Below are 18,716 nucleotides of genomic sequence, written 5' to 3' on the forward strand. Positions count from 1 at the left end.
TTTCTTTCTTTCTTTCTTTCTTTCTTTCTTTCTTTCTTTCTTTCTTTCTTTCTTTCTTTCTTTCTTTCTTTCTTTCTTTCTTTCTTTCTTTTTGTTGTTGTTGGTCATGGGACCTGAACTCTGGGTTGGGCACTGTCCCTCAGCTTTTCAGCTCAAGGCTAGGGCTCTACCACTTGAGCCACAGTGCCACTTCCGGCTTTTTCTGCTTATGTGGTATTGAGGAATCGAACCCAGGGCCTCATGCATGTAAGTCAAGCACTCTACTACTGAGCCACCTTCCCAGCCTGAGACAGGTATTTCTTACAGACAATCTCAATAATTACTCAGACCCCAAGGCTAATGCTGTTCTTCAGAGACAATCTGCTTTTGGTCTCATGAAAATGTAGCAGATGCTTAAACTATTTTTGCTGCCATGAATTAACTGAAAGCTAGAAATAAGCTTGATATATTTGTTTTTGCTCTCCAAGCCATTCACCCCACAATCACTTTGCAATCACCTTGGGTCTTAGGAATGACAAGAATTATTGATATCTTTATATGAATAACAAGACACTGAAACTACCCATAGGAATATCAGAGCCCTAAACACAAATTATCTTGTCCCCCCCCCCCCCCCCCCGCCCCAAGCACAATTACCTCTCGTAATCAGGCTGCGAATCATCCTTGGTGAATATTGCTTCCCTAAGGTGATGATAGCAATAATGTCTGTGAAGAACACTGGGGGCAGAAGAACTGAGATAATGAACCAGCCAGGCCTGTTACTGGAAGTCTTAAACTGCATTTTCCCTAATTCTTTCTGTATTTAAACTTAGTGTTACTGTGCCTTCTTTTTGTGCCACATAAAAATTTCTCTGCCACATTTCTCTCCTAACACAACTTTCTTGTCACTTTCACTACGGCATGTTTCTTGAAATCTCTTGCTTTAAGAAAGAACCAATATGGATAAATGCACTGACGTTTCAATAACAATTTATACTCTATAGTTGAGAACAAACTCCCAGAGAGATACTTGTATACCCATGCCCAGAGCAGCCAAAGACGGCAAAGAATGTTCATCTACAGGTAAATCCTTGGACAAAATGTAACTATGATAAAAGTGCTATTAAACTCTGACATGAGGTACAATAGGTATAGACCTTGAGGATATTATACTAGTGAATAAGCCAGACACAAAAACGCAAATGCTATATGCTTCCCTTTATCTCATATAACTATAATAGTCAAATTTATAGAGACAAGAAAGTAGAATGGTGTGACTGGGAGAAGGGAATTTCAGGGTTGTTGCTCAAATGAAACAGACTTTCCATTTTTGCAAGAATAATTCTGGAGATTGGTTGCGTGGAAATATGAATATATACCACCACTGAACTGTACTCTGAAAATGAATTGTTTCTTTTAAAAAATTGTTAAGTAGTTATACAAAGAGGTTACAGTTTTATAGATTATGGAAGTTAGGTTAATGCATGTTGATCAGTGTTACCCCTTCCATCATTCTTTCCTCCTTAGTCCCCCTCCCTGAAGGAAATTTCTTGATGAGTTATCACAAAACAAAAAGTCTTAGGACTTTTAGCCATGGCAGTAGGAATGGATGTGAGAACGTGAGAGGAAAAAGTACATTAATATTAAGAAAGTTGAGTCAGGTTTTCATCTTGGGGCATGTTTTAATAGTGGCTATAATTAATAAAGAGAGGTTTGGGAAGTGATCAAGTCAATTTTTTATGTCAAATTTGAAGCGACAGCTGGCTGCAGCCTGTAATCCTAGCTACTCAGGAGGCTGAGATCTGAGGATCACGGTTCAAAGCCAGCTGGGGCAGAAAAGCTGCCAATTTACCATCAGAAAACCAGGAGTGGCTCTGTGGCTCAAGTGGTAGAGTGCTAGCCTTGAGCTGAAGAGCTCAGGGACAGCGCCAGGCCCAAAGTTCAAGGCCCATGACCGACAAAAATAAATAAATAAAAATTAAAAATAATTGAAATGACAGTTTTGATATGCAGTAGATATAGATGAATTAAATATTTAACAGTGGATGTGTAACGCCTAGAAAATGATTATCTAATTTCCAGTGCTCCTTGCTAAACAGTGGCACTTCAAGTCCATTTTGCCAAGACAGATCAAGATAGGAAAGAGCCTTCACACACTGATTTTCTTTGGCTAGTTGTTCCTTTTTACTTCAGTTCTAGAGTGAAACTTAATAGTAGGAATACAGTTACATTTGCTATATAATAAACAAGTCTAGAGTGTTGTTACTGGAAATATCTTGAAAGAAAACATGTTGGGGCATAACACAAGTATTTCTGGTTTATAATGGAGAATGTTTTCTTATCCAAATGAACATTAAAAGAGATCATGCATTTAATGCCCAACAAATGTTAGCTATCATTAGTATTAGGACAATCACAAATGCAACAGAGTTACACAAAAAATAATTATAGGTGCATATGCTATAGCATTATTAATATTAGTTCCTACTGAACTATTAAAAATATTATACAAGTAGAAGTACGAGAAAATTCAGTGTTTCAAACTGTTACCTTGGCTATTCTGACATCAGGAGGATTTAGGAGGGGAGGGAGGGAGATGTAGGATTTGGCTCATATTTTCCTTAAAATTACACAACATTAAGCCAAAAATTAAGCAAAAATGTAAAAGGAGCTGACTTCCTGTGTGTGCAAACGCACTGACTATGGAAGACCTCCCAAAGCTAGCCGCGTCCTGAGGTTGGAGAGGAACCGGCGAGCCTAGGTACTGTTCCTTCAACTGCCCTGGCGACGCAGCCGGACAGTCCGGGGTGAACCCGGTGCCTCTCACGTCGGCGGGCGGGTAGGGGTGGGATTAGTGCGCGCACCGGAAAGACCCAACCCGGAAGTGCTTAGCGGTCGTCTCCACGCGCCGGCTCCTCGGCGTCGCGGAGCCTGGGCGCGAGGCTCCGCCGGAGCGCTGGGGCAGAGGCCGCCGCTGGGGGCTTCGCTCGGTCCGTGAGCCGCGATCTCCACGGGGCCGGCGCCGTCATGCTGCTCCTGCCGGGCGCCGAGGGCGGCCAGTGCACCGCCGTCGCTCACGCCTTGACCTCCGGTAAGTGCCACCCATCCCGGCTTTGAGCCCCGGTCGCGCCCCCCGCCCCGGGCCTCGCTCGCCACCGCAGGACGCTTCCACCCCGGGCTGCAGCCTCCGGCGCCGGGGCCTGCGAGGCCGTGGCGTGGGCCGTCCGCCGCGTCGCGTGGCTGGGGAGAGGGGCGGGCCGCCGACGGCCGTGCCTTCTGTCCGGGCTGCTGACTCACGGTCGGGCCGAGCGGGGTGGGACAGACCCCCCCCCCTCCCCGAGCTCCCCACCGGGAGCCCCAGAAAGACCCCGTTCGTCCCGCGTCCGTCCCCTCGCCCGCGGCCCGGAGGCGAGCAGCCGGCGGGTGCACGTGCCGGGGTCGCACAAAGCCGCGGCGTGTACGCGCTCAGCACACTGGCTTGGCCGCCGTGCCGGCTCCTCCTAGTGTCAGAGTCCAGACCCCGGCCGTCACCGCCAAGCCGTAAAAGGTCCTTGTCCTGTGCTACTGGAAGGGATGGCAGGACCCTACCAGGGAAACTCTCCTTTCCGCTGTTCTTAGATGGATGCTTAGATTGAGACTTCCGGACAGCCGTGGGTATTTCGAATTTAGAGCCTCCCCTTTGGGAAATCTTCTGTAATTCCCATAATCCTAATCATATAGGCGCTTTGTTGAATGTCAGTTTAAATGTGTACCGTGGCCTGCGTGGCGATTGCTTGTTTCTGTGGAATCTTACCAAAAAAGTGTTTTTTTTTTAAAGCCACACCCAAACCACAAAGGTGATACGTCTCCGTGTTTTGAATCCTTTCCTGTGTAAAGTTGTAGAAATCTTAATCTCTCCAATCAAAACATGAGAAGTCTTTTTTTTTTTTTTTGTAGAAACTGTAACCCTGAAGTATAAAAGTATAAGAAAGCTTTACTTTTGAGCTCTATGTGCTCAAGGCTAGTGCTCTACCACTTTGAGCCACAGTGCCACTTCCAGTTTCCTAGTGGTTAATTGGAGGTGAAAGTCTCACAGACTCCTATGGGGGCTGACTTTGAACATCTCAGCCTCTTGAGTACCTAGGAGGTATGTGCCACCAGCGTCTTGCCAATGCCCAGCAAAAATATTTCCCCCTCTTTAGTGAGGCTGTAGGGTTTGAACTCAGGGCCTGGGCGCTGTCCCTGAGCTCTTTTGCTCAAGGCTAGCAGTCTATCACTGAGCCACAGCTCTTCCTTTGCTTTTTTATGGAATATGACATATCACATTTCCCCCACCCCCATCCTAGTGACTGTTTTTGAATTGCTGATATGTTTAGCTCTACAGTAATTGGTAATTGACCCCTCACCTCCCAGAAACAGGTAAAGAGGTAAAGCCTTTCCTTTCTACAACAGTTTGTAGTTTTCAAAGTGATTTTATGCTTTTTTTTTTTTTTGCCAGTCCTGGTGTTTGAACTCGGTCTGGTCAGTGTCCCTCACACTCTAACACTTGAACCATAGTACCACTTCCAGCGTTTTCTGTTCATGTGGTACTGAGGAATCGAACCTAGGGCTTCATATACTCCGCCACTAAGCCACATTCCCACCCCAGCTTTTATGCTTTCTTGCTTACTCTTGGAACTGAAAGAGATAGATATTATTCACATTTTGCCCAACTTTTTGGTGATTAATTGGAGAAGAGTCTCATGGACTTTCTTGCCTAAGAAACAGTTGTTCAGATCTCAGCCTTCTGAATAACTAGGATTACAGGCATGAGCCACTGGTGCCTGTCTGATTTTTTTTTTAAATTATTTTGAAGCTACTCTTGGTGACATTGTTACTGCTTTATTACCATTATTAGTTTAAAAGGAAAGCAGTTTGCAACATTTCTTCCTATTCCTTAACTTCTTCACATGTGACTTTTTTTTTTCTTTTGGTTGGTCGCAGGGCCTGAACTCGGCCTGGGTGCTGTCCCTGAGCTTTTCAGCTCAAGTCTAGCACTCTACCCCTTGAACCACAGCACCACTTTTGGCCTTTTCTGCTTATGTGGTACTGAGGAATCGAACCTAGGGCCTCATGCATGCAAGGCAAGTACTCTACCACTGAGCTACTTTCCCAGCCCACATGTGATTTTTGAATGTTTTACTTTGTCAGTTAACTGGAAAAGGTTGAAGTAATCTGTAAATCTTAGAATTATAATTTCTTGCTAATATTCATGTAAACTGGGTGACCACAATTGTTTTTATAGTTGAAGGCTTTAAAATTTTATTCTGATGATATCATTGCCTTGATCTTAATTCTTAGGAAGCTTTTCATTTTGAAATAAATGTGTTCCACACAATATATTGAAGTTTCTCTTTAATATTTTCAATCGCAGCCTCTGCCCTCTGTCGAGTTGAACCTGTGGGAAGATGGTTTGAAGCTTTTGTTAAGAGGAGAAACAGAAATGCTTCTGCCTCTTTTCAGGAACTAGAGGATAAGAAAGAGTTGTCAGAGGAATCAGAAGATGAAGAATTGCAGCTAGAAGAGTTTCCTATGCTGAAAACACTTGATCCCAAAGACTGGAAGGTATTTGCTATCCAAATGCTTTGCTGAGTCAAAACATTTAGACAGAAAACAGTATTCACATTGATATACGATTAATAAATCTTGTTTTACGGTGGCTCCTAGCCACCCAGATAGTACTTAGCTGGTCTTAAAAGGGTGACTGGCAATTAGTTTAGCAGAGAAGGGAGAAAAGGCATTCTGGGCAGAAGGATTAGATAGAAGTGACACAAAGAAGTAAGAATACTGACTCTTGGAGGATGAATTGAGTAGATTAGAGATAGTTGTGAGAAATTAGACCTGAAATAGACTCTAGATGGAACTGTTACATCTTTTTTTATGGTTTAAGGAATTAAGTTTTACTTTAAGGACAGTAGGAAGTCAATCAAATGTTTCTAAGCTAATTTTAGAAAAATAATTCTCTTGGCAGTACAAAAAATTGCTTGAAAGTGGGAGGCACAGTTAGAGGGGAAATAGTTTTCTATTTATAGGTCACAGCTATAAATCCAGGACTTTGGAGACTTGAATCAAATTGGTAGTTGGTTTTTGAGGGAAAGGGGACAGATGTTGGGGTTGGAAAGGGTAGACCAGCAGAATCAACAGGCAGTATTCTGGTTTTAGTGACCTATGGATGATATGTACTGTCAGTAACCAGCACTGAGATGCAGGACAAGGAATTTTGCAGGGAGTGTTGTTTGTGTCCAAGTTTGACTATGTCAAAATTGTTCTAATACTGTACTGGTAACACTGTCTTATAGATAGTTAGAAAGAAGTCTGTGACTTCATAAAGAGATTAAAGCCAAAGACATTTTGAAGTCATTAGCATATAGGTTGTAGTAGTTGAGGTTGGGAGAAATGAATGAGATAAGCCACTGAGAATAGTGTAGACAAACAGATACTTTGTGTGGGGGTTCTGGAATTAAGGGTGCATTACATCAAATCTACCTCTATAGTTTAGTACAGTGTGACTTTGGGAAAGTTATTGGACATCTTAGTATCATGTTTTTCTTGTAAATTCAGTGAGATTGTTAACAATTCAAAGAGTTTTGGTGAGGCTAACAAAAAGATACATAGATCTGGGGACAGGTATGTCACACCTGTAATCATAGCCACTCAGGAGGCTGGATCTGAGGATCACAGTTCAAAGCCAACCCTAGCAGGAATGTCCATAAGACTCTTTATCTCTTTCAAGCCCTAGTACAGGCACATACAAAAAAGAAAAAAATTACAAAGCACTTTAGTGGGCTAGTTGTGGCAGTGCATGACTGTAATCCCAGATGCTATGTAGGTGTAAGTTGGATCACAATCCAAAACTGCGTCAAGGCATAAAATCTTGTCAAAAAAGAACTCATGTATAAAAGGGCTGGGGACATGAGTCAAATGATAGGATGCGCCTAGCCAGCTGGGAGCTCTGAATCAAAGCCCAGTGACAACTAAAAAAGCTTGAAAAGCATTTTAGTACTTGGTGCTTGGTAAATGCTAAACAAATAGTGAATAAGAAGAAGTCCTGGGGCAGGCATAGTAGTGCTAGTAGTCGTAGCAATTGTCATCGTTGTCCCAGCACTCAGTAGTAGTGCTGTAGGAGCAGCAGTCTCAGCACTCGGAGGCTGAAGCAGTTGGATCATGAGTTCAAGGCCAGCCTGGGCTGTATAGTGAAACCTTGTCAAAAAACAGAAATGAGAAGCTGGGTGCTGGTGGTTTAGGCATGCCTGTAATCCTAGCTACTCAGGAGGCTGAGATCTGAGGATCGGGGTTCAAAGCCAGCTCAGACAGGAAAGTCCGTGAGACTCATCTCCAATTAACCTTGAGAAAACTAGAAGTGGCTCTGTGGCTCAAGTGGTAAAGCACTCACCTTGAGCTGAAGAGCTCAGGGACAGCACCCAGGCCCAGAGTTCAAGCCCCACGACTGACAAACCCCCAAAACCAGAAATGAAGTTTTTTTTTCTTTGTTAAAAAAATTTTTAATTGGTGTTACCATAAACATTTTACCTGTTTCATTTGGGAAAGTAAGAAAAAAAAAGCCCCTTATTTTGAATATTTAATGAAGTAAGGCATCTGAGTAGAAAAACAAGTACTTGAAATGTTTGCTGATTATCTGATTTGAAAGAAAAGAATTCATACTTTGAGGATAAAGAAAGAGCAGGGGATAGCACGGTTTAAAGAAATGAAAGTAAAATAAATTTGTTAGTTTGACAGTAGTTTACTTTGGCACTCTCCTCTTCCAGCAACTGAGGAGGAGGAAGTCTCAAGGAAGCAGCAGCTTTAAAGAGGTGTGAGTATGGTGTGAGAATGAAAAATGATAAAGCCAGTGAATTTGGCAAGCCAGAAATTTTTTTTTTTTTGTCGGTCGTGGGGCTTGAACTCTGGGCCTGGGCACTGTCCCTCAGCTCTTCAGCTCAAGGCAAGTGCTCTACCACTTGAGCTTCAGCGCCACTTCCAGTTTTCTGGTGGTTTATTGGAGATAAGAGTTTCACGGACTTTCCTGCCCGGGCTGGCTTTGAACCGAGATCCTCAGATCTCAGCCTCCTAAGTAGCTAAGATTACAGGCGTGAGCCATTGGTGCCCAGCTGGCAAGCCAGAAATTTTAGTTACCTTATTGAACACTTTCAGTAAAACTATCAGTGGTTTGAGAAGTAATTAGGATATTATGAAGTAGAGACAAATGTAAAATATTCTTTCATAACTGGATTGTAAATAAAATGATAGAAGGTAGTAACTAATATAAAAGTAGAAGATGGAGTTGGGGACTTTTGAGATTTATGAGTGAGAAGAAAGTGTGGGACAGTAGGTACAGGAAGGAGTACTTGACATCACAGCAAGGTAACAGGGTTCACTCACTTGAGGAGCTCATAAGTGGATCAAGCACCTGCTATGGGCCAAATACTATTCTAGGTGTTAAAAATACTGTGCTGAACAGGTCAATATTTCTGCTTCTATATTGCTTGTATTCCAGTGAACAGATGGCCAATAAATGCTGAGCAAAGTATTAGAATAAGAGGAGATGTGATCAGGTGTCTAGGTGACTACTTTAGATTAGATATGAAAATAAGTTTAACATTAAAAGATAAAAGCTGATAGGCAGTGGTCAAGAAGAAAAGCCTTTTTTGGGAATTTGTTATTACGGATTTTTTGAGCTCTAGGTATATTTTTGATATGAGACCCTTGTTTGTTGTAGAGCTAGAGAAGATCTTTTCCCAATCTGTGGGCTTTCATTTGATCTTGCTAGCTATGTCCTTTGCTATTCAGAAGCTCTGCAGTTTAATTTAGTCTCATTTATCCAGCCTTTCTTTGATTTGTTGTGTTTCTGGATCTTTATTTAGGAAGTTTTGACCTGTGCCAAGGAGCCCTAGTGTGATCCCTTATCCCTTCCTGTAATATTTTCAGGGTTTCTGCTTTTACTTTGAGGTCTTTGATACATTTGTAGTTGATTCTGGTGCAGGGTGATATATAAGGATCTAACTTTTTCTACATGTGTATAGCCAATTCTGTCAGCACCATTTGCTGAAGAGGCTGTCTTCCATCTCATAATTTTGGCTCCCTTATCGAAGATACAGGTCTGTGGGAACATGTCTGGGTCTTCAGTTCTATTCCATTGATCCTCAGCCCTGTTCCTGTGCCAGTACCAAGCTGTTTTTATAACTACAGCTAGTTTGAAGTTTGATATTGATATTCCTCTAGCACTGTTCTTCCTGCTAAGGATTGTTTTTGCTATTCAGGGTCTTCTATTGTTCCATATGAATATTTGCTTCTTCTATTTCATAAAAGAATGTTGTTGGGATATTGATAGGTATTGAGTTTGTAGATAGCTTTGGGCAGTATTGTCATTTTCACGATGTTAATTCTCCCAATCTAGGAGCATGGGAGATTTTGCTACTTCCTTAAATCTGCTTTAATTTCCAGCAGGTCTTTTTTTTTTGGTTGTTGACCTTGTTGTCATCGATGTACTGTATCTTGTTCTTTCTTATTTCATTTTTCTTTTTCCATTGGTTTATCCCTGGCAGTCTCTGTCTTTGATTCTGGTACCCTGAATCTTGTATATACGTTTATCTGATTTGCGGAAGGGAAGGGGAATAACAAAATGCTGAACAAGGACAAAGGATGAGCCATTGCAACAAAGATACTCACAAGACACTTTGTCGGAAATAAACGTTCTAACTTAGAGGGGATGAGTTGGGGAGAAGAGGGATATTGGGAGAAAAAAGGAGTGAACAACAATGTTCAACAAGAAATGTGCTCTTTATCTTACTTATGTAACTATAACCCCTCTGTACAGCATCTTTACAATAAAATTAAAAAAAATAGCCTTCTAGATAGAGAGCTTATGCAGAGGCAGAGAGAAGCAACTGAAAGAAGGCAAGTAGGAGAGTAAATGAGAAAATCAAAGAGTAGTAGTCAGTGGTAAGCATTAGAGTTTTAAGCACTTTGGATTTTTCAGTTTAATTTTTGGCAATACTGGGATTTTAATTCAGGGCCTGTGCTTGGTAGGCAGGTACTCTATCACTGAACCATGGCTCCTGCCCATAGTAAAGTAGAGACACAGAAGTATCATCACCTTATTTAAGATGGCCTTGAAGGATAAGAGGGTTACTACATAAAGAGGAGGATAAAAAGCAGAGGAGGCCCCAAAATGGGAGAGTACAGTGTTGTGTGTAGAAGTAAGAAAGCAAGAGAGAAGATGATAATCTGGGAAGTTAGACAAAGGGTGATGCTGTGTCTGCCTGGAGAAGAGAGGTCTGCTAGAGTTAGTTGCTTGGGTTCTGGAGTTGGCTAGGTGAAAACTTCTCAGCATGTACAGAGTACTGTATATTCGATCCTCCTTGGATGAGTTATGATCCCCTAGGATCAAAGCATAGAGTGAGAGAAAAAGAACCCCAAAGCTGGCCATCAAGGAGCTGGTCATCAAGAAGGCCATCAAGAAGCCAGTAAAGATGACTGAAAATGACCATACGAAGTTGGGAATGGATTCAGAGAAACTTCAGGAAACCAGGCACTAGTGGCTCACAACTATATATCCTACCTACTAAAGAGACAGATCAAAGGATCAGATTTGAATATAGCTCAATCAGAAAAGTTTGTAAGAATTTTCTTTAATTAGCCAACATAAAAGCTTAATTGGTGGTATGGCTCAAATAATAACTTGCCTACCTATATAGCATGAAATACTGAATTCAAGCCTTTGCACTGGCAAAACAAGCAAAAAATTTTTTTTCAAGAAGATAATATTTCAAAGAGGGAATGTGCTGTTTTGAGTCAAGTAAAAGCCACAATTGATAATGATTAAAAAAAAAAGGCTCAGGACTAGGAATGTAGTTCATTGGCAAATCACTTGCCTACCATGTGTAAGATTCTGGGTGCGATCTGACATAACACCAGGAAAAAAAAAAAGAAAAGAAATTAAACATGGATATGGTGGTATATATTCTAATCACAGCACTCAGAGGTTGAAGCAAGAGAACTGAAATTCAAGGTTAGCTAGTGTACATAATACATTTGAGTCCAGCCAAGCATTACACTTCAGGTAGGAATGGACAGAAGAGTGATTGAGAATAGATGTCAGGTATGGACAGGCAAAGCTGTGAGGCAGTGACCAGAAGAGTAGTCTTGGGATGGTTTTCTTGAGTCATGACAGCATCTTTTATCAAGTTGAAAGGTAGAATCCAAAAGATGCTAATCTTTGAGAAGACTGCAGGTAGGTTTTCAATGTAGAAGAAGGAGTATAGTAATTAGTAATTCATTGTAATGGTGCAGACTCACTTGTAAAAGGAGGAAGAGATTATGTACTGGTACTGAGAGGCCGGTAGAAAGATTCTATGATACATGATTTTGGCTGTTTTCACAATGCCATTGATATGCAAAAATGCTACATGTGTTTAATGCTTCTAACTTGATGAAACCACTGTAGTTTTAACTGGTGAAGCTGGAGACAGGGCTGAAAGCTATTGGGTGGGGAAGGGTGTAGGAGGTATGAGGAAGCTTTGGAGAGATTAGGGAATGGAAAAGTAAACAGTGGAACACACAGCGATTGCCTTACTTATAAAGAAAGCCCTTCCGTTTGATGCTTGTAATCTTGAACTTAATGAAAACTTATGATGGCTGGCTTCCTTCTCTAAAATAAAAGGCCCAGTTTGCCTTCTTTAGGGAGCTCAGCCTTACTTGGTACCTCCACTTATAAATTCCCTAGGATGTTAAAGCAGAAATGAAAGCAGTACTTCTTTTTTTTTTTTTGGTACTGGGGATCGATGAAAGCAGTACTTCAATGCAGAGAAGCCTCCTCCCTCACATTTTAAAGTTTCTTCCCAATCTACCTCCTTTTGACTCCACATGGTTAGTTCTACACTCATTGTTAGTGGCTTATTCCGCTGGGGCTATTGTAATGTACATCTCTCAGTTCTGGGATGTTCCAGGATTTACATTGATTGAAGGTAAGTACTGTTTTTTGAGAGATTTCATTAGTCAAGTAAATATAGACAATGCTGGGTTTTTACAAATTTCTGTTTGCTTGGGTTTTTTGTTTTGTTCTCCCTGGAATTACAAGTCTTTTCAGAGTCTTTATTAGGCTTATGTATATACAAATCATCAGAATGTATTTTATATAAAATTTCTCACTGGACTCTTATGGAAGTGTCACTTGAGTAAACAGGGAGGAGATACATTGCTTCAATAATCTTTTGTTTGTTTATCAGAACCAAGATCATTATGCAGTTCTTGGACTTGGCCATGTCCGATACAAAGCTACACAGAGACAGATCAAAGCAGCTCGTAAGTACTTATTATTTTGGAATAATTTGAGTAGTATAGGAAATTTATTCTTTTGAAGATCGTAGTCTGTAGCCGTAATTTTCCTCTTAGTAGCATCTTCTACAGTGTCAACATTATAAAGCCAGATTCCTTTGCCTTCAGAAACAGAAAAATTTCTTATGAGAAGGAATCTTTGAATGTGTGTGTGCATTGGGGGGGAGTAGGGGGGAGAGAGAAAGAGAGAGAGAGAGCAGATAGAATAAAGAAGACTTTACCAATGGCAAACTACCTTTAGTAGAAGATGGACAGTTCTCCTTAGTAGAAGCCCTACTTTGTTACTTCAGTGTTTTGATACTAATTTATGGTCTAAGGGTAACATCTTTGTTGATGACACCATTTCTTTAAAGCTTCCTTGTTTTCATTAACAAGGTTAAAAATTGGGAGAGAAAAATGTTGGGAATCTAGTCTTCATATGCCTTTTAAAGCATAAGCCTTAATATGCCTTAATGTCCTGTTTGTATTCTTATGGACGTACTTCTGTACACATTCAGATCACCTACTTAGTGAAGTTTAATGAAAAAGGTGAAGGTGATTAGTTTTCTGTGTTTTATCTTAGGAGAATGTTCTGCCTTCCACTGTAGAGAATGGATATTGAGGTCAGAGGAGGTAAGATTGTGGCCATCTGGAAAAGGAATTAGGGAGTCCCCAGGCCAGTCAAGAAGAGAAAGTGTTACACCTGAATGTACATGGCTAAATAAGAAATGGTGTTGAAAACTACTAGTGGACACTTCTGGCTGCATGGTTTTAGTAAAACATATGTTAATGTATCAGTAATCATTGTGATACATATAAATGCCAGAAAAATTCAATTTCATTAAAAATGTATGTGCTGTTGTACTGTAAGGAAGAATAGCAAATAAATATCAAACATGTCATGAGGCGTATAGATTTTTGAAAGAAACAGCCTCATGCTACTGAACTTCGTTTTTGAGTATTGTATGCAAACAGCTTTGCAGCATCTGTGCAGACTGTTAACTGTCAGGAGTTACTGTTTATTGTTTACTACCCTTGTTAAGTATTTTGTCAGTATTAACTGAAGGAAATTATCATTCTTTTACCTTTGACTCTAAAAACTGGGTAGTTGCTACTTACAGCTTTTTGAAAGTCTAATCCAAACTAGAGATGTAAAATTAGTGTTTTTAAATCCATAATTATTAACACAAATATAATAAAAATAAGTCTCACAAGCCAGGACACCATAGACACTTGCACATCCATGTTCATTATTACATTATTTGCAATAGCCAACCTATAGAAACAGCCTAGATGCCTTATAAAGTTGGATGGATTCTAAAAATGTACCTATATGCAATGTAATTTTACACAGACATTAGAATGAATATTATGTCATTTGCAGGGAAATGGATGAACCTAGAACAAATCATGTTAAATGCGGTAAGCCAGGTTCATAGAGATAGGACATGTTTTCTTTCATATGTGAAAGTTAGATCTAAAATACACTGAGATGTCATAAATTATACAAGTCTCTAAGCATTTACACAAACTGAGACAAAAGGAAGATACTGTTAGGAGGGAAAAGAAAGGCACAATGCCTATTTATGTCTGAGCAGATAAAATGATATTCATGGAAATGAACTCCAAGAAATGGAAAAAAGAAAAGTAAAAAATAAATCTGATAGCAGATGAGGTCCCTTGAGTTTTTACATCCTATTAAAAGATTTTATTAATATACTTGAGCAAGTTTATAGAAAATTAGGAAATCAATCAAAGATTAAGTTTTTTTTCTAATTATCTAAGGGAAATTACCAGAAGTTATATAATGAATTCAGAGAAAGTAATTGAACACTATAATAATGATAATTAAATTTATATGGTTTTGGTATTGAAATATACATCGTCAGAGAAGATATAGTGTGATAATTTGAAATTTCTAGATAATTTTAGCCTATATATTTTAACTGAAAACTTACATATCAAGATTTTAAAAGTTCAAAAGAGATTTATGTGTGTGTTCATGGTCTGGGGGATTGGACCATGGGCATTGAATACGCTAGCCAAGTGCTCAAACACTGGTCTACTTCCCTAGACCTTTATTTTTAATATTTGAGACAGAGGCTTATACTAAGTTGTCCAGGTTGGCCTTGAACTTGGGATCCTCTTGCCTCACCTCCCAAAGTAATTGGGATTACAGGTGTAATGTACAGGTGAATGTACAATGTAATGTACAATAAAAGCCCCTTTTGCATTGGGGTAGAAGGAGAAGCCTGAAGTTTTAATAAACAGCTATTCCTACATTGCCTTTGCTTTATTATTTGAAGTTACATTGTTCATTGGCCCTTTTTTCCATATTAGTTAAAAAAGATAACATTGTTTCCTTTGCCCCACCTCTAACGTATAAATTAGGACAGTAGAATCCTATAATATAATATGAATGGATTAGTATATAAGGTCCCAATAACAGTGATTAGGAAGAAATATAAATGTAGGACAAAAATAGTACAGCATCAGAGGAAAGTGAAACAGAGCTTTTTTTCAGCAAAAGATTAAGAAGTCCCTTCTCAGACTTTAAGATTCCAAAAATAGGAAGTGGTGCTGTAGCTCAAGTGGTAGAGCACCAGCCTTGAGCTGAAGAGCTGAGGGACAGTGTTCAGGCCCAGCATTCAAGCCCCACGACCGACAAAAAACAAAAAAAGATTCCAAAAACAGTGTATCTACTACATGTTTTCAGTGAGATTTTTTTTTTTTTTTTTGGGTCCGGTCGTGGGGCCTGAACTCTGGGCCTGGGCACTGTCCCTCAGCTCTTCAGCTCAAGGCTAGCGCTCTACCACTTGAGCCACAGCGCCACTTCCGGCTTTTTTCTTTTTGCTTATGTGGTGCTGAGGAATCGAACCCAGGGCCTCATACATGCAAGGCAAGCGCTCTACCACTGAGCCACCTTCTCAGCCCGTCAGTGAGATATTAAGAAGCTGTTAGAGTGAGATAGGCATTGTGGAAGAATTAAGTAGAGATTGTATGAAATCAAAACATGGGAACAATTTAAAATAACAAAGGCTGATGTACAAATAGAAAATACACTAAAGAATGCTTTTAAGGTTTAGATAGAATGAATAGGGAGACACTAAAATTTCCTTAAGCAATTAGCATGATTTTAACAGAAACAATAATTGAAAATAGAAAGCTTGATTTTCAAAAATTTTTTATTGTTATTATAAAAGTGATGTAAAGCCGGGCGCCAGTGGCTCATGTTTATAATCCTAGCTACTCAGGAGGCTGACATCTGAGGATCTCAGTTCAAAGCCAGCCTGGGCAGAAAGTCCCATGAGACTCTTATTGTCAATAAACCACCAGAAAACCAGAAGTGGCACTGTGGCTCAAGTGGTAAAGCACTCACCTTGAGCTGAAGAGCTCAGGGCCAGCACCCAGGCCCAGAGTTCAAGCCCCATGACTGACAAAAATAAAATAAAAATAAAAAATAATGTACAAAGGGATTACAGTTACATTAAAAACCACCTGATTTAAAACAAAAAACACTTCTGTCTTGATGTTGAGCATCTCTGTAGGCATGTGACTTGGATATCACAAATAAGCTCACACTTCACATTCAGGAGAACATAACTTGCTGGCAAATGGGAAGAGCGCTTTGGAGAGAAATGAGCCATTCACTAGCTACACAGCATAGGTCCTAGGTGGTGCTCAGTATTAGCAGTAGGGTACAGTGGTTGGGCCCAACTGTGGTAGGATTCTCTTGCTATTAAACTAATATAATTTGATTCTTGACCTTTCAAACCTGATAATTTGACTCACAGAAATCCCAAATTTCTTTTCTACTTGAACTAGTTAGAATTTGAGAATGCCTCTTTAGTACAGGTAGAGAATGGCTCCCATACCTAATTCTTAGGTCTTGGAAACAGAAATGTATTTGCAGAATTTGTAGAAATGATGAGGTATAATGTACCCATAAAAAGATTTATACATAGAAACGTTGTTCAATATATTCATAAACAGAAACTACCCAAAAGTTCACTAACAGAAGAGTGTATATACAAACTATTGTATTTTAGTGGAGTCTTATTCAGCAGTAGAAAAGAATAAATTGCCTGTGGACCCAGAAATGTGGATGAACCTCAAAATATGTTGATCAAAAGAAGGCAGACACAAAGACATACTTTAGGTGTTACCTATATAAATTTTGAAAATATGCAAAGACAACCTATGATGACTTAAAGTGGTTGGTTAGGTTCAAGTGATAGAGCACTTGCCAAGTACAAGACTTTTTCAAGCATTAGTACCATATTAATGATTTGTTTTACAAAAATAGGATCATTGCCTATCCAAACTTAAATGGATGGTAACTAGAGTTGTACCATAAGCAAGTTAATTTCCTTAATCAATTTATTTAATTTTATTTTTGTCCATGGTGGGGCTTGAACTTTGGGCCTGGGTGCTATCCCTCAGCTCTTCAGCTCAAGGCGAGCACTCTACCACTTGAGCCACAGCACCACTTCCCGCTTTCTAGTGGTTTATTGGAGATAGGAGTCTCATGGTCTTACCTGCCTGGGCTGGCTTTGAACCGCAATTCTCAGATCTCAGCCTCCTGAATAGCTAGGATTACAGGCATGAGCCACCAGCGCCCAGCCTTAATTTATATTTTTTAAAATGGAAAAAAAAATAGTCATTTCAAATGTTTCAAATAATAACACTAATGAAGATGGAAAAATGAAATGGAAGAGACAAGATGGTATCCTGAAATAAATTTCATAACGAATAGTGAAATACATAAAGGTCAGAAACTACTGGAGAAGATGTTTTTAATTGAAACTATTATATATAGTGAGGAAGGAAATTTTAGTCACTAAAGAATTACTTCATAAAAACCTTTAGGCCCAGGTAATTTTTCAGGTGAATTATTTCAAATGTTAAAGGAATTTAAAATGTTCAGGCTAACCATAAACTTTTGGAAAATTCATTTTATGAAGTTATTATAATTAGTTTCATTAAGAAATAATTGGCAAGATGGGAAGATATATGCTAAAGTTAGCAACAAGTACATTAGAAAATATAGTCATTGTTGGGGCTGGGAAGGTAGCTCAGCGGTAGAGTGCATGCCTTGTAAGCATGAGGCCCTGGGTTCGATTCCTCAGCACCACATAAACAGAAAAAGCCGGAAGTGGTACTGTGGCTCCAGTGGTAGAGCACTAGCCTTGAGCTGAAGAGCTGAGGGACAGTGCCCAGGCCCAGAGGTCAGGCCCCATGACCGGCAAAAAAAAAAAGAAAATATAGTCATTGTAAATGTAACCCTTGGAATACCCAGAAAGAATAACCGTTGTATAAAACCTTATAAAACTTACTGTGATAAAGGAGCCACTTATCAGTGGAAAAGGGAAAGAAGATAATAGATAATAGTAGGATTTTGAGAAATAATAAGTTTGAAAACATCCTTGTCTATATTTAATTTCAGAAAATATTTAAAGAAAAAATTTAAACAAAATATTTATTTACTTATTTTTGAGTCTGGTCATGGGGCCTGAGCTCTGGGCCTGGGCGCTGTCCCTCAGCTCTTCAGCTCAAGGCTAGTGCTCTACCACTCTTGAGCCACAGCGCCACTTACGGCTTTTTACTTTTTGCTTATGTGGTGCTGAGGAATCGAACCCAGGGCCTCATGCATGCAAGGCAAGCGCTCTTCCACTGAGCCCATCTTCCCAGCCCTTAAAATATTTATGAAACCCAAAATATTGTAAGTACTAGAAGAAACCATAAAGGAAACAAATCAGTAAATGCAAATAAACATTTAAAAAAATGTAGACCTAGCTGGGCACTGGTGGCTCATACCTGTAATACTAGCTACTCAGAAGGCTGAGAGCTGAGAATTGACGTTCAAAGCCAACCTGGGCAGCAAAATCTCTGAGACTCTTTATCTCCAATTAACCACCAAAAAACTAGAAGTGTCACTGTGGCTCATAGCCTAGAACAGAAAAAGCTCAGGGACAGATAGCACCTAGGCCTTAAGTTCAAGCCTCACAATCACAATCTAGGAGTGAGGGGGATAAAGTATAAACCTAACCTTTGGAAAGGAAAGATTAGCAATGGACATCACATGTAATGAGAGGCAGAGGAGTGAGGCTGCCTGGACCAGAGCTCAACTTGGTCAGAAATGAAACAGGTTGCTATGCCTCCTTTTCCTTTTCTGTGAAATAAAGAAAATAATAGTGCTTTCTTCATAGGGTTATTGAGGTAAAGAGACCTGCCACGTATTAATGCTCAGTATATTAATAGCCAGTTACTTTATTTAAAAGTTATTCACACAGAAAGAAAATCAAGACAATCACTCTTCTTCTGTGGATAAAGGATGAAAGATAGATACAAAAAATGGTAATCCTAGCTACTGAGGAGGCTGAGGTTTGAGAATCAAGGTTCAAAGC

The 18,716-nt window shown here is 39.8% G+C and overlaps 1 protein-coding gene across 3 annotated transcripts in view; it reads left to right on the forward strand.

Annotated features, from left to right (window-relative positions):
* The first annotated feature begins 2,878 nt into the window (after positions 1–2,878).
* The window catches only part of Dnajc2 (DnaJ (Hsp40) homolog, subfamily C, member 2), a 35,392-nt gene continuing 19,554 nt past the window's right edge, over positions 2,879–18,716 (forward strand). The window contains exons 1-3 of one of the 3 annotated variants that reach the window (XM_013035272.1): positions 2,879–3,070; positions 5,372–5,562; positions 12,222–12,297. In XM_013035272.1, the coding sequence (XP_012890726.1) occupies positions 3,007–3,070; positions 5,372–5,562; positions 12,222–12,297 (331 nt within the window). In that variant the 5' untranslated portion in view covers positions 2,879–3,006. Of the gene's footprint in view, positions 3,071–5,371; positions 5,563–12,221; positions 12,298–12,892; positions 12,943–18,716 lie in introns of those variants that run through there. The other 2 variants (XM_013035273.1, XM_013035274.1) reach the window with 2 other exon arrangements.

This window comes from Dipodomys ordii, unplaced genomic scaffold (assembly GCF_000151885.1).
Source record: "Dipodomys ordii isolate 6190 unplaced genomic scaffold, Dord_2.0 Scaffold207, whole genome shotgun sequence".
Lineage (NCBI taxonomy): Eukaryota > Metazoa > Chordata > Mammalia > Rodentia > Heteromyidae > Dipodomys > Dipodomys ordii.